The sequence below is a fragment of the Coturnix japonica genome, chromosome 4, assembly GCF_001577835.2.
Source record: "Coturnix japonica isolate 7356 chromosome 4, Coturnix japonica 2.1, whole genome shotgun sequence".
Classification (NCBI taxonomy): domain Eukaryota; kingdom Metazoa; phylum Chordata; class Aves; order Galliformes; family Phasianidae; genus Coturnix; species Coturnix japonica.
The window spans coordinates 61,567,876-61,595,783 of record NC_029519.1 but is presented as its reverse complement, the minus strand read 5'-3'; the positions used below and the strand labels follow the sequence as shown (position 1 = coordinate 61,595,783).

General features: G+C 34.3%; 1 protein-coding gene across 3 annotated transcripts in view; it reads right to left on the bottom strand.

Moving 5' to 3' along the window:
* ATP8A1 (ATPase phospholipid transporting 8A1) overlaps positions 1 to 27,908 on the bottom strand; it is an 84,325-nt gene that overhangs the window by 29,923 nt on the left and 26,494 nt on the right. For 2 of the 3 annotated variants that reach the window (XM_015862437.2, XM_015862436.2), the window contains exons 10-25: positions 26,160 to 26,271; positions 25,120 to 25,285; positions 23,038 to 23,165; positions 22,750 to 22,827; positions 22,034 to 22,122; positions 20,555 to 20,599; positions 18,179 to 18,251; positions 16,749 to 16,854; positions 16,056 to 16,138; positions 15,577 to 15,626; positions 12,788 to 12,857; positions 11,708 to 11,792; positions 8,218 to 8,357; positions 6,712 to 6,850; positions 5,511 to 5,575; positions 2,340 to 2,512 (exon numbers count right to left, since the gene is read on the bottom strand). In XM_015862437.2, coding sequence (XP_015717923.1) covers positions 2,340 to 2,512; positions 5,511 to 5,575; positions 6,712 to 6,850; positions 8,218 to 8,357; positions 11,708 to 11,792; positions 12,788 to 12,857; positions 15,577 to 15,626; positions 16,056 to 16,138; positions 16,749 to 16,854; positions 18,179 to 18,251; positions 20,555 to 20,599; positions 22,034 to 22,122; positions 22,750 to 22,827; positions 23,038 to 23,165; positions 25,120 to 25,285; positions 26,160 to 26,271 — 1,602 coding nt within the window. The remainder of the gene's footprint in view (positions 1 to 2,339; positions 2,513 to 5,510; positions 5,576 to 6,711; positions 6,851 to 8,217; positions 8,358 to 11,707; positions 11,793 to 12,787; positions 12,858 to 15,576; positions 15,627 to 16,055; positions 16,139 to 16,748; positions 16,855 to 18,178; positions 18,252 to 20,554; positions 20,600 to 22,033; positions 22,123 to 22,749; positions 22,828 to 23,037; positions 23,166 to 25,119; positions 25,286 to 26,159; positions 26,272 to 27,908) is intronic. The other variant, XM_015862439.2, reaches the window with a different exon arrangement.

The window sequence follows — 27,908 nt, the reverse complement described above, 5'->3', positions numbered from 1 at the left end:
TCTCAAAAGATCTGTTGATCAAACTGCATCAGTTTTGGTTCCATCTTTCTGTACGTCACGTGTATGTTCCATTTCAAGTTCACAATGTTCTATTTTGAATGTTGAAATTCAGTCCATATATTTGAGATATCATAACTGAAAATAATTTACAAAAATTATGTGCCAGCACTGGCACGTTTCACAAAGTGAGGAAGGGAAGGAGCAAACTCTAAGAAGTATGGCAATCCAGTCTCGTGCTTCTTGGCACTGGAACTGCCAACATGATTTAGGGATACTCAGATGAACAGAAGAAATGCAAAGACCTGCATCCTTCTTTTCTCTGCCTTGCACAGTGGCAATGATCTTTATGGTAACAGCCAGGCTGAATAATCTGCCTTGATCTGACATTGCTCTTTTGTTTCTCTAACTCAATGTACATTTCCCCACATTTCCTCTCCTTACCTCCTCCAAACTAAGCTCCAAAACAGAACAAATACCTCATATCTTTTAAGATAAAGAATGAAATTAACCTCTCCACATTTAACAGCCTTCTTTGTAAATAACGTTGAGTCAGAAGGTAGCAGTATGTCCAGCACATGCTATGAGATTTTTGAGAAAGGCTTCTGGGATGAGTACAACCTTCTGGTGAACTTGAGATGAAAACTTATGGGCAAGTCCTCCAGAAGAATACCCATGGTCTAGGTATGTTAAGAGGTATTTCTAAGATATTTTATAATTATTTTTTAAATTTGAACACTGCTGATGAATATGATATCAAGATTAGCATTCCTAAACCAAGAAACTTGTGGCACTCATTTTACCTCACCTCACAGCTGTCTATGAACAAGTATGATATCAAGATTAGCATTAGTCAGCTTCTACAGAAGATTACTGACCTGATTACATTTGAAAAACAAAAATACTTCCAGCTTTCCAGGAACAGTGACTTACTACCCCTTCAGAAAACATTACAGAGGCAGCTGGAAGACAGCATTTACTTTCACTGCCAAGTGAAAGTAATGTGTTCAGTGGATACATCTAAATTCAAGTCACCAATAAAAAAAAACACAAAACACCTTCTGTAAAATTTGTTTACTCGGAGCTGTGCATTTTTACTACAAAATAATCAATTTGACATTCTTATTGCAAGCATTATTCAGAAGCCAATATAGAGTTGGAATTCAGTTTATTTAAGTCTTTAAGCCAAACATCTGCTTGGAATTAGTAACATATGAAGATTTTTGAAGTAAAATATATGCTGAATATTTGTCAGCTTCTCATGTTATGGTAACTCTTATTAAGAATTCATTGGTAAGAAATTATTCTGAACAAGTGAATATGGTATGTACACTTCAAAGAAAACAAAGTAATCTGTAGTTTTAAGACAAAGAAGTGTTTAAAATTTTTAGTTCTGTTATATGGATAGAAAAGACGTTGATATTTTAATTTCATCACAACAATGTATTTAAGTGATTTTTTTTTTAAAATTATAATTTTAAGGATTTTGTCTTTAAGATGAGAAACAAGGAGAGGCAATTTTATACACTGAAGATGGAGCATTAACAGCAAAAAGCATTTTGATAGAATTTCTATTTTAGAGAAGTATGTGATATTAAAAATGTACATATTAGAACAGTGAATGCTACAAGCAAATATTTTAGTTTTAAACCTCCAGCCAATTTTAAACAACCACAAAATATGCCAGAGCATATGCGTAGATGTGCATTGAAACCAGATGACCTGAGAATATTACGGAAATATAGAAACTGGAGGAGATGCTTGAAATAGATAGAATAGGATATAAATAAACCATCAAACATACCAAGCGTTTCTTGTCAACTTTCAGGCAAATCCAAAAAACCCCACCACCAGCCGCTCCGCCTCCCCGGACGCCCCCCCCCCCCACCCGCTTACTTAGTGTAGTAGCTTTAACATTTCCATGCACTTATGCAGCATCACTGATGCCTTACAGGAAAGGCAGTGAGATTAAGTTTTGCCTGCAGAGAAAGTTCTATAAAAGAAGCCAGGTCGTACTGAAGCCTGTAGTGAACTTGAGAATCAATATAAAGTTAAGATCAGTCTTTTAACCTTGCTGAGACTATTCTTGATGGATAACACAATTTTCTTGGGTATATGCAATCTCAATTACTTTGTTTGCGAGGTACGCTGCTGAATTAGGCTTCACTACAGAAATATGTTGCTTGAATGACTGCATTTCAGAGTATTACTTACTGTTTTTCTTTATCTAGATTTTATGGGTGGAAGATATGTATATATATAATTTCTCTGTCATGGAAACAGTTCTCTAATTTTTACACGTCAATAAACATACTGTAGAGAAAGAATAATGTAAACCTTACCTGCAACAAATAACAGCTTTACATGACAAAGCCAAATCCAGGAAATATTGCCTCACTCCAAAAGTCAAAGCATACTTCAGAGATTTACCGTCAATAATGAGAGCAAAATCATTTTCCTTCCTTAAAGCATCACCAAGAGTACTGCAATGATGGCTAAGTGTTTCCCTCGTTCCCTGTTGCACAAAGAAAGTGCATATAGTTTTTAGTCTAAATATTTTTTCAGTAATCACAAACTGTCACACACTTGAGGAAATTTCCTTTTGATTAGGTTAACAAGTAAATAGTATGTTCATCTGTATTTAGGAAGAAATATTATGTATTTAGCCCGCTTTGGGAGGTCAAGCACAGCTATGCTAAGTAGTATCATGAAGAGAAAAAGTAATTTCTTGTTGTATTTCTTTCTATGAAGGGTCTTCACAGAGCTACACTGTCCTTCACAGCTCAGAAGAAATAAGGCCTTTGGGAAACAAAGGAAGATGAAAAAGATTTTGCTTATACAGATTTGAATTCGACCAACTGTTGCATCCTTTGAAAACAGCAATATATACATATTAAAACAGGCTTAACAGCCAAACAATTGTGCTTCTTCCACAATGTCAGGCATATGTATGTAGAATTTGGTGTAACCACCTAAAAAGAAAACTTCAAGAAGTTTTCAGAGCGCCTTTGACCTTATGCATCACTACAGTGTGCAAGAAAGCATATTCTCATCTCCAGACATTCTGCCAGGTATCTCTGTTGCGGGTTACGTGTAGCTGTATGCTGAAATCCAGTGCCTTCAGCGATAAGCAGTGAAACATCTCTCGTTTATTTCTACATCATTTCCATGTGGTATTTCTCAGTGAAACTCACTGGTAATCAAACTACTTTCTACTTTTGGTTTTTAGTATTCTTAAGATCACAATCAAAAGAATAAAGCTACATTATGATTTCTGTCCATAATTAGCAGTACTGTGCTGACATTTAGCAGCCCATTAAGTTAATGTGGAGGCAAAAATCAAATAAAATTACTTTTATGCAAGAACTTTCAAGCAAAAACACATTTTGTTTGTGAAGCTAAGTTGATGTTCCTGGGAGCAGAGCCATAAAACAAGTAATGCTGCAAAAAAAACAGATACTGAAATGTTGCCTGGAAGTGATTTCACTTCTACCCCACCTAATGGATGCTAAAGCTAAAGCAGACATAGTGGAGTTATTTTTTAATGCCATTGAAGGACGGTATTTGTTCATACAAAGATCTTCTAATACAGCATATTTTTTGTAAACTTAGTTCCCTAAGATGGGATAAAAGTCTGAAGAAGTATTTTTTTTTGTCTTGAGTTTATTTTGTTTTGCATGCTAAGGCTGTATTAATGACCACACTGGGGAGATGTTTGCTTTTCAAAATGTCTTACATGTCTTAGGGACATGGGACTCTGCCTGTCCCCAAAGGATCAGCGTTGAGATATTTGCATTTCAGAAGCCATTGGTACACAACAGCTATTGTGGTGTCACTGTAACAGCAATGTCAAGAACAATCTACCACTACCATTCTTTTTTCAGTACAGTCAGGAATGCGCAAACCATAAGTCCAATCTTCCTAAGCTCCTATGAGTCTATATCAATCCTTATGAAGCCATGAAGCTATATCAATACTTTGCAAAAACAAGGAGGAGAGAAATATCTCAGCAATCATTCTCTAAACACACAGGTCCCACTACACTGTGGGGCAAGGAAGTACTGTGCATTCCAAGATCCCTACAACATGATTCTACTTCAAGATTTCATGGTCCTCCTGTACTGTGGGATTTGGTGCTCAGCAGCCCTCGCGGGAGCACAGTCCATTGCAAGATGGAGCACAGAGTCCCAGTATGAGTGGTAGACCTAAGCTGCTAAGAAGCCAAAGTTTTGGCCATATAAATTAACAGATTATATTCTAGTTGATTATTATTGCCTTCTTGTCAATTGACCTTGGCATGCAGAAGGGAAACTGCATCCACTCTTTCAAGCTGCACTGACTTAAGATTCTGTAATCACAGCAATCCACTTCTCTCAAAATCTCCTAAAGCCTGCTCTAGCTTTCAAGGCCAGTTTTGACTCAAGCAGTTGCACTAGAAGTGGAGACTGACTCCCAAATCCAACCATAAAGCAAAGAAAAAACCCACAGCAAGGAGACAAGGCGTGTATTAACCAAACAGTGAAATCAATACCATTAAATGAGGCAGAAAACTTTTAATGTAGTCACTTGCTAAAATATCAGCCCAAAGTTCATTTACTATATTAAAATAATCTGCCTCTTGCCCTAAAGTTGATTGCCACATTTAACTGTTCCTGAAAAAGCAACTTAAGTTATTAGCACAGACAGACACGCAAGCGGCCAGTCTGCAAATACAATTTTGGTTATCATGAAATCTGAGTCCCCAGTGTATGTGATTTGTATTTCGTGTGGGTAGAGAAAGGACCTCTTGATCTCTACACAATCAAAAAATTTCACTTTGAAATACTGTTATTCAGTATTCATATTCAGTTTGAATACCATTTTTTCTCAGACTATATTAATGTATGTTCTTTAGAAATATTGCTTAAAATAAATTTGACTTTTTAGTCATCACACAAAAAATGTTTAATGTGCAATGCTTGCTGTTTTCTGTGTTTTTATTTGTGAAAGAAGTTATATCAACAGAGTAGGTCCAAACATTAATTGAGAGCTGCTGCCTGTTCTGTTTTCAATTCTGATTTTATTTTCAATTTTATCAGGAAAAATATGTCAATTAAAATTGTTCACATTTAAGGAGCCACTGTGATGTTCATATTTCAACACTGCAACTGTGCTATTCTACATGGCTCAAAACATTTAAATAAGTACTAATTTTTTAAGAAAAGTATTCTGGATTCATGTTATAGCCTACTTTTACACACTACCACTGAATCCTTCAGTTAGGTCAATCCCCTCTTGCTGATTCTCATACTTCCCATTCGCTCTTCCCTCCCTTCCTTTCCCTAAGTCCTACTGTAAACTTAGTTTCACGGTTTTCTCGCAAAGCCTCTTCGACATAGGAAACTCTTCCATATAAAGCTCATTTATGATTCCCTGAGAGGACAGCAACAGGATATTTTATCTGGATATTTTTATGCAGAAAATAGTGATATTATTATGTATTATTAACTTACAAATTTGCTTGTTTTACTTACATCAAGAGAGCCTTCATTTATAACAATCAGTCCCATGTTCTTTCTCAGAAGTTTACAGGAGTGACCTGTTCAGAACATTATTTTCAACAGTCAGTTCCACCAAATCCACTGTAACGTAACATAGTATTAATTTTTTCTGTAAGCGAGAGAATTAAAATCAGAGCTCCCAGTTGAAAGCACTGGGAAAGAAAAACAGTATTTTGCATTCAATAAAAATTAGGGAAAGTAAGTCAGAATAGTTAGAATTTCCACTGTTGCAACTTGAGCTACTCTGAATGAGGCACATATTTTCTGTAAATCCCCCATCAGGTAGTTGAAAACTGCAAATAGATCTTCCTTAGCACTGGAAATTTTTTGAATTAAAGTTGCATTTCATGTAACACTGCATATGTAAACATAACCATTCCTTTGTGTAACATGATGCTTTAAGCAGAGTTTGTGCAATGAGCTAATTATGTCAAGACAGATAAATATATGATATTATGCATAATTAAAATGAAAGTATTGGTATGACATTTATTTCTACAAACCTCAAGGTTGAAGAAATGACAAAAATAACTTCAGACCAATCATCTCATGGGCAAATACAGAGATTTTTCACATTAAATAGAGTAATTGTAATAAAGTACATTTATCAAAATTATTTTTAGAACACATTTAGGCTACTGTAAGGAGTACTAAGTCTTCCATTCAGTTTTCATGTATTACCATTTAAAAATACAGGTTTTACTGCTTAGTTTAGTTAATTGATTATTCCCTTCCTCCTTCCCTTAAAATACAAGGAAACAATAATAGGAAATCTCTGATTGATGGTAAAGATTACAGTACCTTACTTCACAAACCACACGCTTTACTTATTTCCGATCATGGTTCCTAACAACATTTCTTGAAAGAATGAAAAATAATGAAAGGAAATAATTATATTTTGTTAAAATTATGCCTTCTCATTTTTTTTCCTCCTCTCTCTGTTAATATGAGGTTTTTTTTTTGCTGTTATTATTGCAATGGATCAAAAAAATGACTATTACCAACTCTCCTTCTACCAGAGACTGAAAAATAAATTATTATTTAAATTCTTAAATGCCACATAGTAGTATTATTCTTCAAAATACCTTTCCATTCTAAAAACAATTTTACTCCAGCAACTTCTGCAATTTCTAAATCTATCTACAAAGCCATCAAGTAAATGCAATTGTGATACCGATGTTAATGGCAGTCTCTTGTTTGTCCCCAGTAAGTATCCAGATTTTTATATCAGCTTTCATGAGTGTTTCTATGGTCTCAGGCACTTTGTCTTGTAGTTTATCCTCAATTGCTGTTGCTCCAAGCAGTTGAAGATTCTATGAACATAAAATATTCATCACATGAAGATTTCCAGTTAACAATCACTCATTTCAATCTCTTTTAATCTCACATATTGTTAATATCCTGCGTATTTATGACAAAATTGATGTTCTTAAAATGCACAATCATGGTATATTTTTTAAGACTCTTCCACACACTGCTGTTTAAAATGCTCACATATATAAAGTCGAGCAGACTGAAACAATGGAACATGTATGTTCTCACCTTTCTTTTCTGATTGATTAAAAACTCAACTTTTATTCATCCTTACATTTAAGAGCAGTCTGCATTCAAGTGGAACTCCCCCTTCACAAAGGGACAAAATTGAAAAATTTTTCTTTTTGGAAAACAAACAACCAACAAAAAAGCCACTTCAAAATATCCTTTCCTCCGCTCCCCCCCCCCCCCTCCTTATAAGAAAGATACGCCAAACAAAGAAAGAACACAAACCCAACAGGAATACACCCAAAAAAACCAGGAAAAAAAAATGCAACAAATGTCAATAATTCATAGCAGTATCTCTCATGAATGCTTTCTGGTTATCTGTTTAAGGGTCACAGGGACCTCTTCTGCTAGGGTAGTGAATTCAAACTGCTCAGGGCTGTTCCAGTAGCAGTACTGTCAGGAACTGAAGGGAAGCTCTGCTATGGTGAGGTTGCATCTGGATATTGCCTCCCCTTATGGGTCTTCAGCACAAAAGATATTGAAAAAAAATAAATGGAGGAAATCCAGTGCAAGGACACTTAACTTAGGCTAAATGGGTGATTCTAATTTTGTCTTCTGCTAACTGAAGAGGGCTTACAGAAAAGCCATCTTTCTCTGTAACATGCACAGTGTAAGATCAAGAAACACAGTCTCCAAGAAAAGAAACTTAAATTCAGAAAAAGGGGAAGAAGAATAGTTTAGCTCTATAAAATTCCCTAGTGCAGCTAAGAAAATTCACTTAAAATTTTATTACAGTACTGGGCAATGTGATCTATCCCTGAATTAGCCCTGCTTTGAGCAGGGGCTTACAACTGGATGACCTATTAACCATAACTTTTATCTGGTTCTATGATCAGTATACAACTAAGCAGCTGTTTATTTATTACCTATTTTATTCCATAGAACAGGAACCATGAAATACAAACAACAAAAAACCTTTGCAGTAGCTTCATTCAAAAATCAGTACTTTGCAGGAAGGAAGCTATCTGCTGTCAAAACTTTGACAAAGTAATCTTCCTTTCATTTCAGTCACTTCAGTTGCAAGGGCTATAAAACATATATATCAGTACAATGCTAGAGCTTTTATTTATCAAAGCATTATTTGTCAGTAACTCAGATTTCATATTATATAAAGAAATCCCCAGAAAACTGCACATACTTTCTCAATTAGTTCATAGCTCTCCTCAAGTTTGAGTGCTCTGTTTTGTATAGCTGTAGAAGCGCGGTGATAGACATCTAACCATTCTTGATAATCACTCTCTGAAATCTCAGCCACAGCAAAACACAAGGTTCTTAAGCCTAAAAAGAAAGCAGATAGTAAATGATTATTTGTTAGTTCTTTCCTTGGTACAGATACAATGAGTAACTACTACAAGCGTTTCTTCATTTTATTTGCTTATGTCTGATTTTCATGTCTGATTTCTGCTGCATGTCTTGAAGAAATTTGTTCCATCTAAAGCAAAAAGTATTAGAAACTTAATTAAATGCTGCTAAGATGAGAAGCAATAGATCTATGAAGGTTAAAATATATAATCATGTTATAATTTCTCCTCTTTCACACCTCCCCAGATGTCCTTAGAAAGTTCAGAGCTGAAATTTGAAATTCACCACATAGAAGCCAAAGCTGAATCTCATCAAATTTTATCACCTCACAGATTTTCTCAACTTTCCAAATTCATAAAATAAAACCCTTGTATACAGGCAACGTTTTGGGATTTAATTTAATCTTTGTAGCAGTTATAGAATAATAACAGTTTTTTTTCCTTCAGCAGAAACCTAGATTGAGCATTACAGTGAGAATTTGAAACTGCAAAATTATGAAACAAAACCACCACATGTTTTCCGACCACACAGATTTTATTTCAGTTTAAACAAACAGGTACGTCCTAACAGTTTGTTTTCACGTATCATGAGATTGTTATGGCTTTAACGCATGAAACTGGATTAACTCTTTACATATGGAGAAAGGCATTGCCCTAGCCAAATGAAGTCATCTGAAAACAGAATTTGCTGGCAGAGAAGTTCAGAGGATGTATAGGCAGGACTGCAGCACACTCGGGGCATTTACCCACTGTTTTCTAGGAGGTGAGGAGCATTTTAACAAGAGGGATAGAGAAACACAATTTATTTGCACACCGTGAACGTATTTGTCTACAAGTTTCTGTTGTGCACAGTAAAGCACCAACAGCAATCTTGAAATGAAGAGAGAGGTTTGACATGGCATAAAATGAATTAAATGAAAGAAAATAAACTAATTTTGTCAAAATGTTAACCATTTGCATTCCTAATATGTTGACAACTGAGTAGTGTTACCATCACTGTTTCTTATCACCCAGCTCCAAAGAATCAACAAATGAATTACTATTAATATTTTTGTTTAAAAAGGATATGTTAGCAAGATTTAAATTAATGAATATGAGGTAAGAGAGGGGAAGAAAAGAATTAATGACTAACAATAATAGTATTTCCACAACTCCTTCAAAATATTTTATGGAGATGATAAAATAAATTACCAAAGATGAGCAAACTTGTTTTTCAAGGCTTTTAAAAAAAATATACTAATTTTTAATTTCATAGATTTATTTTAATTTTAATTTAAAAGAATCTTCCAAGTAGAAAGTAGCAAACAGTATCATTAAGTCTGCTTCATAACAGACTGGAACAACAACACAGAAAAATCATACACTTTCTCTATTTATCCAAGCAGGCATTAACACTCAAGCTTAGTAAATGCTTAGATGTAAATGCCAGCCATGCTAACCACTTCATTTTTGAACACACCAAGAGCATGCAGCAAATGCCAAGGACATACTGTACTGCCACATGAAAGGCTACACATGAGAAACTTTGCAACATCATTGGCTGCAATTTAGATCTGATGCAAAAATAAATACCAATTTCATTAATCGATTCCAGAGAGAAGTGCTTTTACTACTTTTTTTTTTTTTTTTTTAATTCCTCCAGAGTGAATTTAGTGTTTCTGAAAGGTTAGCACTTAACTTCTCAACAGTATATCTTTTCATCTGGTGAAAAGAAGGATACAGAAAAGCACTTGAACAAACTTCTTAACATTAATGCATATCTTCCCTGGTTTTAAAGAAGGGCAAAATCTTTCGCTTTTTATTTCACATCAGTCCAACCTGAGTGCTAAAGAAACACAGTATCATTTGTACCACTGATCTAATGAGAATACTGTTGAGAATTGGATTTAAATTCTCCTACTAGTTCACACAGGCTAACTGATACTAATTCTACTATCATCTTTTCTGCAAACAAATGCATAGACAAATGTCCCAAATTCACTTCATCTCTAATTACGTTTTCCTTGACTGATCCTGGTTAGGCCATGAAAATACTTCCCCAGGTTGGCCAGTCAGCTCACAGAACTAGATTCTTACAGACAGAAGATGCATCTGAGGCTTCCTGTTGTACTATCTGTCAAGGTTATTCAGTTTTAGTTCTACTTTCAACTTTCTTGTATAAATTTACTCTAATTACAAATATCTCTAAGACTTTTCTCTGTTCGTTTTTTTTTTTTTTTTTTTTTTTTTTTTTTTTTTTTTTTTTTTACTAAATGTTTCCTGTGGTGATCTTAATATGGAGAATGATCTGTGGTTTGCTTCTGCTGTCACAAACAAAATCAAGAGGCCAAAGTTGCTGACCATGACACTAACCAAAATGCTTAATTACATGATAAACTAAAAGAGAAAAAAATTATTTAGGGAAGTCATATGCCCAACAAGTAGATCATCTTTCCTGATACAATAACATCTGACCAGACACCACCTATAAAAAGGTAAGCATTACGGAAAGAAAATGTTTTAATAAAGTTTGCCTTCAACTGTAAGCTTATTTCTTAAAAATACATTGAAGTTCCTTTTAACGTCATAGTAACAGAATAGTAGAATAATTGAAGAGGTAAAAAGTTGCACTTCATGTTCTCATAAATATTATAATTCTGCTTCCAGCCACTCTCTTCCAAGAATAAACTAAAACACTACAATACTTCACAGCAAACCTACATAATTCTTGACACACACCCATTTCTGTTACCTTTAGTACAGCACAGAACTTTCTACAGTGTGCCTTACTGCTCATGTGTATATTGTGGAAAACACTTTAATTTAATAAATGGCTGTTTGTATCAATCATCTTAATTTCATAGTCTTAAATTTAACTTACTGCTCTTATTAAATAAGCCTTAATGGAACAACTGCTCTGAAAGAGTGGTTGTTAAAAAGTAGCATATGGAAAATCAGTGATTATAATTCCCCTTATCGTGACTGGTGACAGAAACAATATATTGTAAAGCAGCCTTAAAAGCACTATGCTAGTCATAACCAAGCATCTTTGCCTTCTCCCATGCACCATCCCTACAACATTCCTTGTATGAGAGGAGATGAAAGTAATCATGAAAGATGAAACCTACAAAGAAACAAAGAATTGTGCAACATGTTTGTTCATTGGAAAAACATATTCTGCTTTAGAAGCCTTAAACCACAAGCTTACCACCAAAGATCCTTAGGAAGATTATTATAGTTTAGGGATGCACAACTAAAACAATTTTCTAAATCACCATTACAGCAACATAAGATTGGAAAACTGAGTTGATCAGTAAGGAAATTCTACATTTGCACTGTATTACTCACCCTCTGTAGCAAACTGCTCTAAATGTTTTAAGGTGATTTCTTTGTATTTTGAGCTTTCAGCAAGGCGGTCATAAATCACAGTATCCTACAACACAAATAAAATGAACGCAAACCAATTTAATAGAAGCAACTGCGTTTTGTTGTGTAGACAATAAAAATAATGCAGAAAAAATGGCAGAAAAACTATGCAGCACCACATTAATTTATTTCAGTATAAAAGATGAATCTCTAAATTTGAAAATTCTACTATGATGTAATGCATCTACTTGTTTTATTGTTATTTTCCTTCATTTTGAATAGCAAAATAACTCCCTTGTGGAGTCTTTTGATCTCTTTAATATTAAGAGGAAGATGGCATTTTAAGCCCCAAATTTAAAATTAGCTTTTCATAATTGCCATTTTAAAGCTTTTGTAACCACCTTGATATACAGAATGTTAATGATAGTGTCTTGTCTCCTCTTGAGAAGATATGCAATGTACATTTATATTCAATCACCTTTATCTCTTTGAACCATTCAAGAACTAGATTTGCATCATCCTCTGATCAAACTTGAATCTAGATAATGGACAAAGAACTAATAAGCAACTCTGTCATATCCTAATCATACGGGAATGCATATGGGAATCTTCATCCCAGAGCTGTTTTCAGGAAGACAGAGAATTGGACTAACACAGATGACAGGTTAAAACTACCATGTAATCTTTCATGGTAGACTACTATTTCCACCTAGTGACTCATGAACAGCTATTCCAGCTACTAAGTGATACATTTAGCAATACCTTCAATCATTTTCTTGGAATACAGAAGAAAATTAATTGATAGTATAAAAGCATTTAGTTAAAGTACAAAAATAAGATGAATGGCTCTCCCTTACCTTCATAGATAGTAAAACAATGAATACATCAGTCCATCACACTGAACAACTACACAATGAAAACTTGTACACTGAAAATGTTATCAATTCTCTTCCCACTTCTCTCACCACTTTCCATGGTTTCATTACAGTTCTTCTAACTTTCTGCATGCATATTTGCATTGTTAGCATATGTTCAATACAGAGAAAATATAGTAAAACTCACAGCTCCTTTGCAGTAGAGACGTAGTTTTCCTGCTGGCGTTCGAACAATCACAGACATTCTCTTCCTAGAGCTGAAAGAAAAATAAGTGCCCAGTAAGCAGGTGGTTCATAATCATAAATATTTACCAATATTTTCCCTAAAGCTATCAATATTTAAGTCATAAAATAAAAAGGAAAAGAAATCAGGCCCGTCTTTTCTAAATGTAATTCTCAGGTGACTGGGATGGAAATATAAGTTTCACTGTCAATCACTAATGTTAATGTAGTCTTCCTGTGCACTTCATCTTAGATCTTTTTTCTGTAAAAAGAATTTAAGAACTTTTACTGTCATCTTAATGTTGTCTACTGATCACAAAGAAAGCATCTTATGCCATAAAGCATTTTTGGCCAGGGTCATAAAGACTTTCTTTACCATGTAAGCAGAAAGAGTCTCTAGGCCACTGTACTGTGTTACCGTCAACAAACACTTCAGAGTTTAATTTATTATGCAGTGTTCTGAGCACAATAAGACTTGCAGTGTGCCTTGCTTAATGTTAACTACCCTCTAGCTCTCAGTTGTTAATGACAGAGAAGTACCATTTCTTTCAGTTCTAATGATTGAGGTCATAGTAAGAATGAGAAGAATGGACAAGACAGTTGTTGCCTCTCTTTGAGGTCCTCCAACAAGCCTACTTTAGATTCAAGTTCAAGTCCAGCCAAAATGTGTATTTATACCACACTTCTATGAAGCTTCAATTTAAAAAAAATAAATCCACAGAAACTATTTAAGGGACAGAAATAATTTATCATGCACATAGTTCACAGTAAAATGCACAAAACAGATGGAAGGAAATGGTCCATTTATAAGTTCAGTTCCTGTTAGGAATTGGATCTCATTTATAGATCATCAAATAGCATAATTGTTCAGTAGTTCAGACTGCCAAGGAAAACATCCTATAAGTGGAATATGTAAAGATAGGTTGAGGAAATAATTTTTAAAATTATTGGTGACTGAATATTATCTTCAAGAAAGTATTTTTGGTGTGCACCTTGCTTCAACTACAGATTTGAAAAGTAATATTTAATTGCATTTCTCCTCTGATTACTGCATAAGAGAGCATAAGAAGATATTCACTGCTGCAACTAGTTCTCTATTTCATCTCTAATCTAAAAAATCTCAGATAGATTCCATAAGTCCGTAGACTCTATCCAGTTGGGCATCTGCTAAAATAATAATTGAGAAATTCAAATAACCTAAACTGCACTCATATTGCCTACAATAAAGGCAACTTCTGAGATTCACTTCATTTCCTGGCATGACTGTTCAGCCTATAGTTTCATAGTTTCATAGTTTCGTGCGGGTTGGAAGGGACCTTAGAGATCATCGAGTCCAGCCCCCGAGATTCGAGCCTCTGTGTAGCAGAGCGGCACTTCTACCACTTGCGCCACAGGGGGGATTCGAACTCTGGGCCCCAGTGTTGCAAGGCGGCATCTTTAACCACTGCGCCACCGGGGCACACTATATAGCTATCTTAATTTATTATATCTACCTGAATGTCAAAACTGTGAAGGAACCTGTTATTTAGGGCTTATTTTTTTCTAAAATGTGTATATATAAGACTGTTTATATACATATATACACAAACATACACATTTACAACACTACATAAAGTAGTCTTGTAATATCAGAATCTGATGTTCTGCATATAATTGCATGCCTATCCATCTGCCAAAGAGATGAAGAAAATAGGTTAGAGAATAACCAAGGTTTTCCTGTAGCTTTCCGAAAGCTGAGTTATGAAGACAGATATTGAACGTGGGCTGAAATACATTTCTCTTAGAAGTGCAAGAAAGCTGACTGGCAGGACTTACTGTCAAAGACTTCTAACTTTTTATGTGAGTTTTCACCGTAGTGACAATATTATATATTGTTTTGTGGTGAAATACAAAAACAAAAAAATTGTGCTACTGCACATAACTGTCAATGTGACACCAATTTTTTTTTTTTCCTTGTTTTCTTCTCTTAGGAGGTAGAATAGCTGGTAAAAATAGTGTTACTCCACGTATCTGCTGTAGCTTCCATGGAAATAAATAGGAGGCATTGGGGGTTGGACTTGATGATCTCTAGAGGTCCCTTCCAACCCCTACAATTCTGTGATTCTGTGATTATTTTTGGAGAGATCAGTGCAGTATGTTACTACTGTAAATCACTACTATTTTCACAATCACATATATGATCACTGTAGAAAGAGGATACTGTAAAACAACTCTGTGAAGCATTCCCACAAGTTCTACTTCCGTAACTTCTCTGAAGAAGTACTTTATCAAGTGTCGACACTATTACACTTCACTTTCTGAAGAGCTGCATCTGGCCTGCCTACCAAGATAGTAAGAAATTTGTCTGCATTTCTTCTGGTGCAAAAACATCCTAAAACACCTGGAAACTCTTTGCTTAGGATTGTGAACTATTACAGACTATTTATCCGAAGGTACACCTCCTACCCATACAGTCTGCACTGGGTTTTGGAGCAAAAATTTCTTCTGCTGTGGAACAAGGGTGACCTCTAGTGCTTCCAACAAGTTAATTCCAAGTAAAGCTAAATACAGAAAAAGAACATAAACAGCTACAGGAATTGAGTGCTTGGTAAATTTGGGTTATTGGTATCCACTGAAAACCTTAATCCTCCAAAGGTTAAGATTCAAAAATCTGTTCTCCACGAAGTATCACTGTTTAAAACACAGTTTTAGACTGATTCATATTTATTCATGATAAATTCAATGTATTTTCACAGATAGACATTAAGCACTTACCTTGTAAATTCTAGCACATTTAGCAGTTCATATCTTTCTTCATGTCCCAACTGAAAAACAAAAGAAGTGAGAATTAATGCAAAAAAACTTAAAGCAGAAGAATCAAGGAAAAACAAACATCTGGATTTGTACCATGATGCAGTTATTCAGTAATTACTTAGTATGGCAACAGTAAATCATAGAATCATAAAACCATCAAGGTTGGAAAAGACCTAAAAGACCATCCAGTCCAGCCGCTCACCTATTACCAATAGGTCCCACTAAACCATGTCCCTCAACACAACACCCAATCCTTCCTTGAACATCGCCAGGGTTGGTGTACTCCACCATCTCCTTGGGTAGTCCATTCCAGTGCCTGACCACCCTTCCCGAGAAGTAATATTTCCTAATGTCCAGCTTGAACCTCCCCTGCCGTAGCTTGAAACCATTCCCTCTAGTTCTAAACACACCACACTGTAATGCTTCTCCAAAGTACTTACAGACTCTATAATTACGGAGTCAGGTGTCCTTCCAGTGAATACAAAACGAAGATGTCTGGCTGCTCTGACCAATGCTCCTTCATCTGCAACAAATCAATTAGCAGTACTTTTCTACAAGATGTACGAAGAAACTGTTAGTTTGCCCCATGATTTAATGGATGCTTTTGATTTTGCCTTGCTTTGTTCTCTCCTGAATTCAAAAACTGCCTGTGAATGAGAGTAGGCTTGAACTAGACCTTTTGTGCTATACTTTTTTCTCACTCTCAAAGGATCTTATCATGATTTTATCCCACTGAAAACATTTTTCGTTCATTTTTGATTACAAACTCTTTGTTCAAAAATTCATGGTTACCAAGTACAGAATAAGTTCACAAGCAAGGACAAACATTTATGTTCCAGTTTGATTTTCATTTGCATTTGAACACTTCCTTCAGACATCCACAGCAATCTAACGACAGCTTAGGAATACTACATAGTTAATCATTCTTTGCCCTTATATAACCTGCATGTATTCTCTAAAGCAAATCAGAAAAGTTGAAGTCCCTATTTTTTAGACAGTCTAGCTGATATCTACTCTCTTTTGAGGGATGGTTTCTTCTTTAATTTCAGGAGATATTTCAAAATAAACAATTTTAAATAATTTTTGCATGTTGAGTATGCATGTTTATATTCCTTGAATTACTTGACTCTCACCTGGAGATGCTGCTTGATATATAATCTTATCACCATCTCTTTCTGGAACAGCTGTGTGACACACTGCCATCATTGTCAAAAACTCACATATTATAGGTGCAGTCGGCTAAAAAACCAGCAGAAAATGTTTAACAATTTAATTGATAAGTAACTGAAATATAATACTAGATATGGACAAGCAATAACCAATACCACATTAATGGAAGATTTCTCTTTTGAACATCAACAGATAAGCCCACCAGATGTTATCTATCTGTCTACCAACTTCAGTATGCAGAATAACTTCTTACTTGTGTGCTTCAGTATAGGCTATGCAGGTAGAATTTATAACATCTACAGTCATTCAATCAAAAATGAAAAACCATAAATACAGAGTAATTGAAACAAGCATTTTATAGGGAAGGCAAGTCTGAATGATGAAAATGTAAAATGATTTCACAGCTGATTCTTATTATTCACTGAAGTCTCTTTTGATTCTAGCTTTTTTATTAAAACTACTGTCTTGCATTACTTTTGTCTAACACCTTATTTATTAACATATATTTTAAAGAACCTTTGGAAAGATGTAGGAACAAAACTTGAAAGTTGTGTGCAAAATAACAAGGTTAGGAAACTAGTTCTTAAAGGAACATATTAAGATAAGTGTCTCAGTCACTTCAAAATCTGCAAAACTGAAAGGATTTCAAATAGTTTAACCAAGAGAGGGAAAAAGAATGTATCTAAGCAGCAATAGCTGATTGTTTTTTAGTAATAAGAACTAAAAATATATATTAGTACAGATAAAGTTTGCAAAATGAATGAACTGAATCCAAAGGAAACTATTGCATTTCTCTTAAGTAAGCTCAAAGCAGTTATTTCAATCAAGGTTTCTCACAGCATATATAAAGTACCTGTGAGCAGTGTTAGACTGTCAACAGTGAAGATGGAATTAATTACTTCATGAAATAATATCTGAAAACTTAATTCCACACTGGAACACTAATGAGTAACTTACAGAACTCAAACAAATTCAAAGCTTTTCATAATCAAATGTGAACAGGTTTGTCCTCTCACACTGCGGGCCCCCCAGATTCTTTATGGCATTTCAAAAGGGTAAATTAGAAATGCTTTTCCAAATCACTTACAACTGCATTTAACATACACTGTTGAAAGTGGTTTGAAATTTCAAAGGATCTTGCTCATATTACATACACTTTATATACACTTATATACTATATATCTACCAGAAAACATTACATATCTACCAGCTAACAGATGTTATTTCCAGATGGATCTAATTAAGATGTATCAGCAATGAATAATATAAAGGTATTCATGAGGGCATGCTGATTCTGTATGAAAACATATTTTCCCTCAAAGGAGAACACTGACTTGATGAAAGCAACACTGAACTTACAGAAAACAGTAGTAATTGTTTCTGTATCACTTACATGATTATTTTGAAGATTCTCAAGTAGTGATGAGTCACTAAACATTTTTTCGTCTCCATTTTGTGAACCCTGCCTAGAAACAGTGTGGTAAAAGACAGATCACCATTAGCATATACTTAATATTTTGCATGCAAATTATCTACATTACTGTGCTAAGGTCAAACATAAATTTTGGTTTAAGATGTTACAAGAATGGCTGCAATCACACATGGTGTGAAAATGAAGCAGGGAGGAGTTTGTTACACATCATCAAATTTAATGTAATTTTAATAAACCTAATGTAAATAGACTCAAAGCCAGGTACGTTTTTCTGTTCACTTCAGACAATGCAGGATAAAGTCTTCAACTCATGAGTGGCTTCTTGTTATCTGACCTTCACGAAAGGAAATTGTTGGAGGGACTCAGAACAACAGATATGTGGAAAAACTTAAATTTCTTAAGAAATTAGCAGCTTTGACATAGGTTTGCAATATGTTTGCAGAAAAGAAAGTCAGGGACCTGAAGGAGTAAGCAAACTGAGTTCAGACATTACGGAACAAACGTTCTGTTTATTTCCCATTACTCGTGACCAAAATAACCTAAACTGAAGGCACAGAAGGATGAAGTAGCAAAGGACTGAAGAGACACTAGGTGGAGACAGTCCTTGAGAAACAGTTTTTCACTAACTTTCAAATTGCAGAGGTCTTCTGGCTGAAGTAACTACTTCTAGAATGACTTATGTCAACTGATTGCTGGGTAGCAAGACAATCCAGCTGAGTCTGAATCTCAGCGACACAGAACAGAAACCACCCAGAAGAAAATATTATTTTCATTTACTTTGGATTTTTCCCTATAGTAATTTATGCTGAAGGATAAGCCACATTTCTTTCAAAGGCAGTCTGAAGATCTTTTATGAAAACCAAAAAAGTGAGCTGTTATAGTCTTGAATTACCCCATGAAGGAATACAAAATGACAGCATTCTCTATAACTACTCAAGGACAGCTTTTTCCAAAAGCCTGTTATGAAGTGAGAAATTCAAAGCATCAGATCACCAAGATTTATGTTTATTTATTTTAAATGCAAAGCAGCTGTGCAAAATATTAGCAATTTCACACATTCAATTTATTTACAAATGTCAAGCTTTGATTACTTAAAATTTTTAGACAAAGACTTCAGGATATTTTTCAGATTCTCAGTACTAAATCTGAAAAATACTTGTAGGTATAAGAGCTTTCCAGTTAGATAGAAAACATTTATAATTAAATATAGATATATTTATAAGCTTTGGAATTTGGTACACTATTTATTTTACATCTAGATGATGTAAAGCAGATTTTTTCAATTACATTGGAATTGCACACAAAAATAATTTTCCTGAGTATTTTAATCTTTTAATGTATACACGTTACTTGTACCTTATATAACACTGTTGTTTGTTTTTAAACTACTATTCAGGCATTAGTTCACTCATTTTTGCCATTTCAGATGTGATTATAAAAATTCTGATGCGTATTAGTCAAAAATAGACTTATTTCACACGCATGCTTTATTTCATGCTTAACGGAACCTCTCATTTGCACCACTAAGCACAGCAGTACACATTGGTAATAAACAAGTTACTAGAAAGAAAAATATTTAAAGAAATATCATTAATTCTAATCTGCGGAACTTTTAAAATGTATGACAACAACATCTTACACAGTTTGGTGTGACATACCTTGCCATGACTTCCATGAAATACAACAACAATAGCTTAAAGATTGTAAGTGATTTTTGTCCCTGATTTACCTCAGTTGATTTTGAAAAAGACTCTAAATATTTAGTTTAAGAAAGAGCAATAAAGGAAGCATAAGGCATCATGCAGAAGGCAATAGAAATGAAGTCAAGACTCAGTCTTTTCTGAGGGAATCTGTTAAGAGATTGTTATCTCAGTTTCAGTTAAGGAATTAAGTAATGGTAATTCTCTAAAACCATTTGCAGGAAGCAAAATATTAACACTAATTTCTGTATTTTTTACTCTCAAACATTAATTTTCAAAGACGTTAGGGATCATAACTAAACTGTTACTGGTAACAGGAGAAAAGTATGACTGAAATTACCATAATACCAAGTACCTTTTTAAAACTTTATTCAGTACACAGGTTTGTACAGGATTTGGGTTTGTACAGGATTACCAGTAGGATACCTCAGTGACCCTATTATCAATTCTATTCCAGAGTACAGATCCTAATGCCACTGAATTCTGATGGCATAAATTTGTTTAAGACTTGGTTGGGCTGCATCAACTTGAAGATAAAATAACTTTTGAGTAAAATATTTTGCAATTAGCTATCTCTCTGAAAAAAATCTCACTGTTTTTAATCTTCAGTTTCAAGCAAATGATTCTGAGAGCTTACCAATCATCTGAAGGAACACTATAGTCCTCAGGTTCAGGGCAATGGCTGCACGTGAAGCAAGAGAGGAAGGAATAGGAAAAAGAATCACAAAGGCTAAAGAAACTGGATATGTGTAAAAGAGAAGGCAGTTAATGAAATTAAATGATTAAAAAAAAGTAAAGCAATCTCAACTGAGTATTCTGCTAGTGCCTAGATAATAGTAATTAAATACTGCAAAAATATATTTCTCTTGAGGCTTTACAAAACAAAAGCTATCATTTTCATTCAGCTGGGAGCATGCCTGCTTACTAACTTCTACCAGCTGAACAAATTACAATTCTTACTTTATATTTCAGTATACACTTGAACAATGTTTTGATTGTAAATGAAAGGTAAGTTTTTATTTTTGCTATGATAATGAAACTTACTTGAGTTCACAAAACATTCAAGAGCATAGTTATCCATAGCACATCAGGATTCAGCCCTGTGATGATACGCTTGCATATATCACAATTAGCTGACATAGGGGATATAGAGGTGTGTGTGTGTATAAGTAGATATATGAAATATCAGGGTTAGGATGGCACTTTATTACAGCACTTAATTAAAAAAACAAACAAACCCACACACAGTATGGTTAAGGATCAAAGTTTCTCAAAAGAGAATGCTGACATTAGAATCCTCAAAATTACTTTATCCAAATGATAAAGCCACACTGCTACCCTAAGCCACAGACTAAATCTCACAGACTCTGCTTGGTCTCTGCCCACTTTCAGAATTATCTAATAATCAGCTTTCTTATCAGACTAGGTCTGGCATCTCATATACTGGGCAGCCATGCTGCCGCTTAAAATACAGGTGCTTCTGCACTATTCTTTGCTCTAATGAATTTATTCTATGTAAACCACTTTGGAAGTTTGAACCCTTTGCAAACTCAGATGAAGAATTTGGCTGCAATTATTGACTAATAACTAATAAAATTATTTGTTTGCAATTAGCTGGAGAGGTTTCTTAATAGTGTGAGTTATGCCATTTAAACAATATTCATAAAAGCCATTTAGATTAAATGTGATAGCACAGCAATTTGAATTCTTGTTCATCCTCTGTACTATCTAGTGAAAAAGTATGTATCCATGTAAAACATGAAGCATGGACTAATAAGGAAGTCCATGCACTTTTGCAAATGTGAGAGAAGACTTTGCTTTTTTGTAAAAGAAAAGAAACAAACAAACATTAAACAGACACAGTAACAAAAAAAAACCAAGTATACTGAAGTTGTGTCACAACAGTAAGCATAGCTATACTTTTGCTTGCAGAAAGAAACATTTGTGCTTACTAGTAATAGCACTTCATAGTCACGAACAAATTGATCCCTAGTTGCATCTACTGCCAGGCACAAAATATAATTTTTAGTATGGTGTTAATTTAACTGTGTGCAAATACATGTAGGTGGAGGAAGAGCATACTAATAAAGAAATAAGTATATAATAAAATACCTACCCATAAGCAACTCCTGCCACAGTACATTTTTTAAACTGCATGACGTTGCATGTCAGAGTACCCGTTTTATCAGAAAATATGTATTTGACCTAAATGAATGATGAAATCATCATATATTAATATTCAGCAGTTACTTATGTATCTAGTACAATTTTGGCTATTAACATACTAAAATAAATTTTTACCACATCCTGCCGTGGGCAGGGCTGTAACCCACCAGATCAAATTGCCCAGGGTCCTACCCAACCTGACCTTGAAAGCCTCTAGGGATGGGGCATCCACAGCTTCTCTGAGCAGCCTATTAAAGTGCGTCACCACTCTGAGTGAAGAATGTCTTCTGAGTATCTAATCTAAATCTATCCTCTTTTAAAGCCTTTATAGTGATGTCCTATCACTATACACCCTGATAAAGAATCCTCCCCACACAGAATGCTACAGGCCCCAGGTACAATTCTACAAAGTCAGACCTTCAGAAAACAAAGAACACACAACTAAACTCTTGTGAAATGTGACTGCTTTTACAATATGAAGAGGTAACTCTAAAGCAAAATGCACAATTTATCTTTGTCAAAATTAAGAAAAAGTAAAATAAGGAAAACATGAATTAAGTAAAATAAAAAGGCTAAAGCACATATATTTTTAAAAATAAAATCTCACTTAATTTTTTAATAATTTAGATTTTAAAACACTGACTTAGGGCCAGTAATCTTTTCTACCTGTCCAAGTTCTTCATTGAGATTGGAAGTACGAGCCATTGCAGCAGTGTCAGTAGGTTCATAATGCATGTCTATGTCCTACAGGAAAAATGAAAGCATATGTTTAAAATAATCTTTCCAGAACTTGTTATGAAAATAATCTGCCCCAGTAATAATACACAGTACAGTGTAGTGAAGTGTACAGTGAAGTATTTACTGTAAGAAAATAAATCCATACATACACAAGTGTTCAACTTAGTTGTAAGCCACTTAGTTTTAGAAATTAATACATATTATAAAAATATTTACCCAATTTATGAAATATGCTTGGATAAATTTAACAACTTCAAGTGTGACCAACAAACTGATTGGAATTAGATTATTGAAGAGAATGATAAAAGTCAAGAAGTTCAATCCGAAGTTACTTGCTCCACCATCTGCCAAAAAAACAAAGCAAATCAGAAAACATTTAAAACCATATTTAAAAGCAAAATGTATACAGTATATTTAGAACATTAATTGCTGACTTTAAGAATTTATAAATTACTAAGAATTTATAAATTACTGCCTTAAAAACTGCATGCAACAGGAAAGGTTCCTTAATTAACATTAACCATCAGCAATTTAAGAGTTCTGTGAGTGCATTCCACAACAATGAATAACAAGGTCAACATGTTAGCCCATGTTAAGAAGTATTCTTGCGTTAGCCTATAGAGGCTTATGACTACTGTTTGGAAATGTATTATCTGGTTTTAGCAGTACCTACAGGTTGACAAAAGAGAGAAGGAAAGAGAAATGGAGCAAGGGTCAGACATTCAGTTTTATAGTGGCTAAGACATTTCAAAACAGTGGACTGTTGTAGAAGGCTGCCCTCCAGAAAATCAGCAGCTCTTCCAATTCAAAATCTTGGTGATCCTGTTCCAGTCTTTCCATTGTACACAGAGTCCCTTTGCATTTATACTGCACATAATTCAGAAGCGCTCCAAAAACAAATGGTGTTTTATGATTTATTTATTTTTTCATGGTATCACTGTGCTCAGGGTCATCAATTGGTGTGCTTTACAAACATCCTTCTGGCAGATACAGGGCTGTGGGCCTATGGTATGTGGACCTGCTTCTTACAGTAAAATCCAGGTTCTGGATACTTTTCTTAATACCAATTCTAGAACCAAATGAAGTACAAATTTGGAAGATCAGGGAGGTAATGCTGTTATTCTAACTAATGGCAACCTAGATTAAGTTAAGTTTGATACAAACTGCTGATTAAAAATAAAAATTGTGCTAACAAAATTCCAAAAGTATTCGTCAGAAGAGATGAACTCTAATAAGAATGTAATTAAATAAGCAGAAACATTCAATAAAGGTAAAGGGGAGTACATTGCTTCTTGCGTATTAGCAGTACCTTGTTCAAGAACAATTCTAAAGGGCATAACTTAAAGAAACATCGTAAGTCCATTTAAGCATGAAACATGTATCAGTAAGTGGACTAGTAAGGACAATCACTTGAAATTCCCACCAAATCTCAGTGGCCACTATTTCAAGTTTTCTTATTTTCAGGAATAAAAAATATAAGCTTCAGAACTGCTTCACTACTGTGCTAACCACTGTCTTCCAAAGACTTCCATAATTATTTATTTGACTACTACATTGGCAGTTTTGTTTTCAAGACTCAATGGTGTCAGAAGAAAATCTATCTCTAGCTTGTCTACCTAACTAAAGACTCTAGACCCTCTGTAAGAAATTCTGAAAACAACACTAAGAGATCACGAAGTCTATTTATGAAGACTTCCTTTAGATCCAGTTCCCTCATTGAGAGTTGAATTATGTCAATACATTGCATCCTGCTGCAAGACTTGTGTAACATTCCATTTCCTTTGTCAACTGAGAGTAGAGCTGTCCATGTATTAGGAAAGAGGAGATCTTTGCGCCCGCTCATTTCAGGAGCATCCTGCTTGGATCTGATGCTGGCAGTCAGCGTTTATATTATTTAAGAATCTAAGTAAAAACTATGAAGCTGCAGCATCATTTCCTGTTTAAAAATTTGGGGAAGAAACTGCAGCTTTTCATGTAACTCATCAGCAATAATGAACAATTGCTTCAGTTTGATATCAGTGAAGTTGACTATGTCAGTAGAATGCTGATACAGACCTTGCTGAGCTGTAGAGAAGCAGAAGCTTCAACAACAAAATTTCCCTTTCTGAATTTAGCAACAACTCATATTGCACAGTAAGGTAAAACTTAAACTAGCTGTGATATACCCAGACTAACAACTACAGTGAACAACCAATACAGAAGGACTGATAGAAGGATGGCAATCATCCCCCGTTCAAAAAATCAAAGGCTTCAGGACAAGTGAACAGTAAAATAGCAATACATTACTTTACAGCTTACAATTTAGATCAAGATACCAATCTCTTTCAGTATGCCTTCGATTCCATACAGCTGAACCAATAGAGCAGATCAAAGACATGGCAATAAGGATGCAGAAAAGAATCAAAATCTGAATATTTGTAATTCGTTCCACATTAGACATTTTAAGAGGTGGACTTGTTGAATTCTGCAAGAGACAAAATACAGTAGTGACCATTAAAAGATGTCCCAAGTTCTAACTTCCAAATTACAGGTTATTGCATTCTTTTCTAAATATTCTTCCAAGTACCATCACAACAAATGTCATCAATGTTTCACTCAAAGAAGAAAGCAAAACAAAGCAAAACAAACGTTAACACCAACAGCTAACTGTAACAGTAACATTTAATACATATTTTAAATATATGTGCATACATCCTATCAGAACTATAGAAAGTTAGTGGTAATTAATGCAATTGAACTCATTTTAAAATAACAGCTTTACAGATCAGAAAAGCAATAAATGAGACATGCACAACCAAACTGAAAGCATTCTTTTTGATGAACAAACACAATTCAATTTTGATATCTCAAACACTACCAGGAAAATAACTTTATAGCTTAAGAATGGTTCTTCTCCCTCCTTATTTTGTAAATCAAGTTTCATTTTATTTTCTGATGAGAATGCTTACCTTTGCACTTGAAAGAAAGCTCCACAAGAGGACAGTTTTAGGAGCAGTCAAAAATAAAAAAAGATGAACAGGCAAACTATAACGATCCAACTTACTAATGAAACAGTTTTCAAAAACACAAGCTAAAAAGAGAATCAACAAACACACTCACTAGAGGAAAACTACTCTTTCAAAGCAATTGATAACTGTCTAGTAACTCTAAAAGCAGTTATTTTCTTGAAGTAAAACCAATAAAAACAAAGATGCACTATTATCGACATTTGAACTACTGTACTCAATCTAGTCATGTTTTCTTAAACTTTTCTTTGGCGTGTCCTGCGATGCAGACATATTAAAAGGTAACAATGTAATTATCAGAAAATTAAAAAAAAATAAATCTGAGCCACAAACCTGCATAAGTTTTGTATCAAATCCTGTATACACAACAATACCCAAGACCCACTGAGTGTTTCTCAACTGAGCTCCTCGCAGAAGAATCTGGTCAGATCCCAAAGGAACGGTACTAGAAGGAAGCATTTTTGTATTTTAGCATCAGAACAGTTAATATCAGTGCAGTAAGGACAATGCATAATTCATAAGAAAAAATGCAAACAGCACTTATTAAAACTTATTAACTCATTTCTCCGAATTTAGATGATTATAGTAAATACACCAGAACCTCATTTTCAGAGTTCAAGTATTTGGTGTGCTGACGTAGAGAAAATGTGACAGTTTAAAGCAAGTCAAATTTGGAGCCCAAATATTTAAATTCACAACAGTATTATTCACCACTTAATTTTAATTATTAACATTAAAGATATGGTACTGCATAGTTAAGTGTGCTGAAACCAAGAAATGTTAATTTTCCTTTCTGATTACAAAGTTTTGTCTAATCGTATGCTGAAATATGACATCTCCTATAGAATTGATTTTTCCAAAGCAGTTCTCAAATAGTCTTCTCAGAACTCTCAGCTTAATCCTTTCTTCCAGCTGCATGAGGAATTCATAAAATGTTGGAAACGGCTGACTGTCTTAAATTTACGCAACTGACTTTGTCAACATAATGTAGTTTGTATATTTTTTATAAAATAAAAACTTTTTGATAATTATCACTGTTCCTCATACAATTAATTTCCTGTTTTTGCACTTCTGTCTATGTAAATACAAGCTATCAGATTTGCCAGTAGTGCTTTAGTGCTTGCTGTTCTCCCTTAAACCTATCATCTCCACAGCCATTGAAAATCAACATGTTAAGATAACATATAAGTTGCTTGATGATAGTAGTCATACCCTCTGATACATAATCTGTAAACAGCCTGAGCAAGTCACCATATTTAGTAGTATTTCTGGCAATTTCAGGAATTTTCATTTATTAATTTCTTTTGGACCCTCATTTCTCCTTCTATCCTCTCATAAACAAGCTTTTAAAGTGAAAAGACTGCAAGTAAAAAAGAAACAGCACATTCTTCCTCCCCTAAAAATAACAGCAGCAGTAGAGTGTTTTGGAAAAAGTTCTCACAGAAACTAGGAAAAAAAAAAAATCTGGAAATAAATGTTTGAATATATTTCCATTCAAAACAGGCAAACAGCAAATCTTACATCATTATCTTACTGTCTAGGATACTACCAAAAAACAGCAAAAAAAACCTCTAAAAATATGCAAGATACTTAAATTGACTTTAATTGTAGCACTTTCATTTTGTGGTAAAATTAGAAGAAAATTGTTTTCCTTTCAATTATGAAAGGAACTGAAATGGGTCTGAAATAGCCAATAATCATTAAGAGGGACTCATTCTGTCATCAAATATTGTTTCCATTTTTTAAAAACGCCTTCCTTTCTCTAAAGTGTTCAAAGTTATTAATTGTCATTCCATGAGTAACCAGATTTTTCAAGGCTATTAACAATAATTTCACCTATCAAAGATGAAAGTCTTTTTGGTCACATGCCTACATTATCCACAGACAAAATGGAAACTTGTAAAACTGCAGACCTTCTCTGGAATGCCAAGACTTTCTGTCCCTTCTGCTAACATGAAGAGGTAAAGGAACTCTAATGTGGCAGAAGTAAAAACTTTCTACTCCTACTTGTACTTGTTGAAGAGTTAGGTTGAATTCTATGACTCCTGCAACTTCTTAGCCCTCCTGCTTATTTCCCCTCTT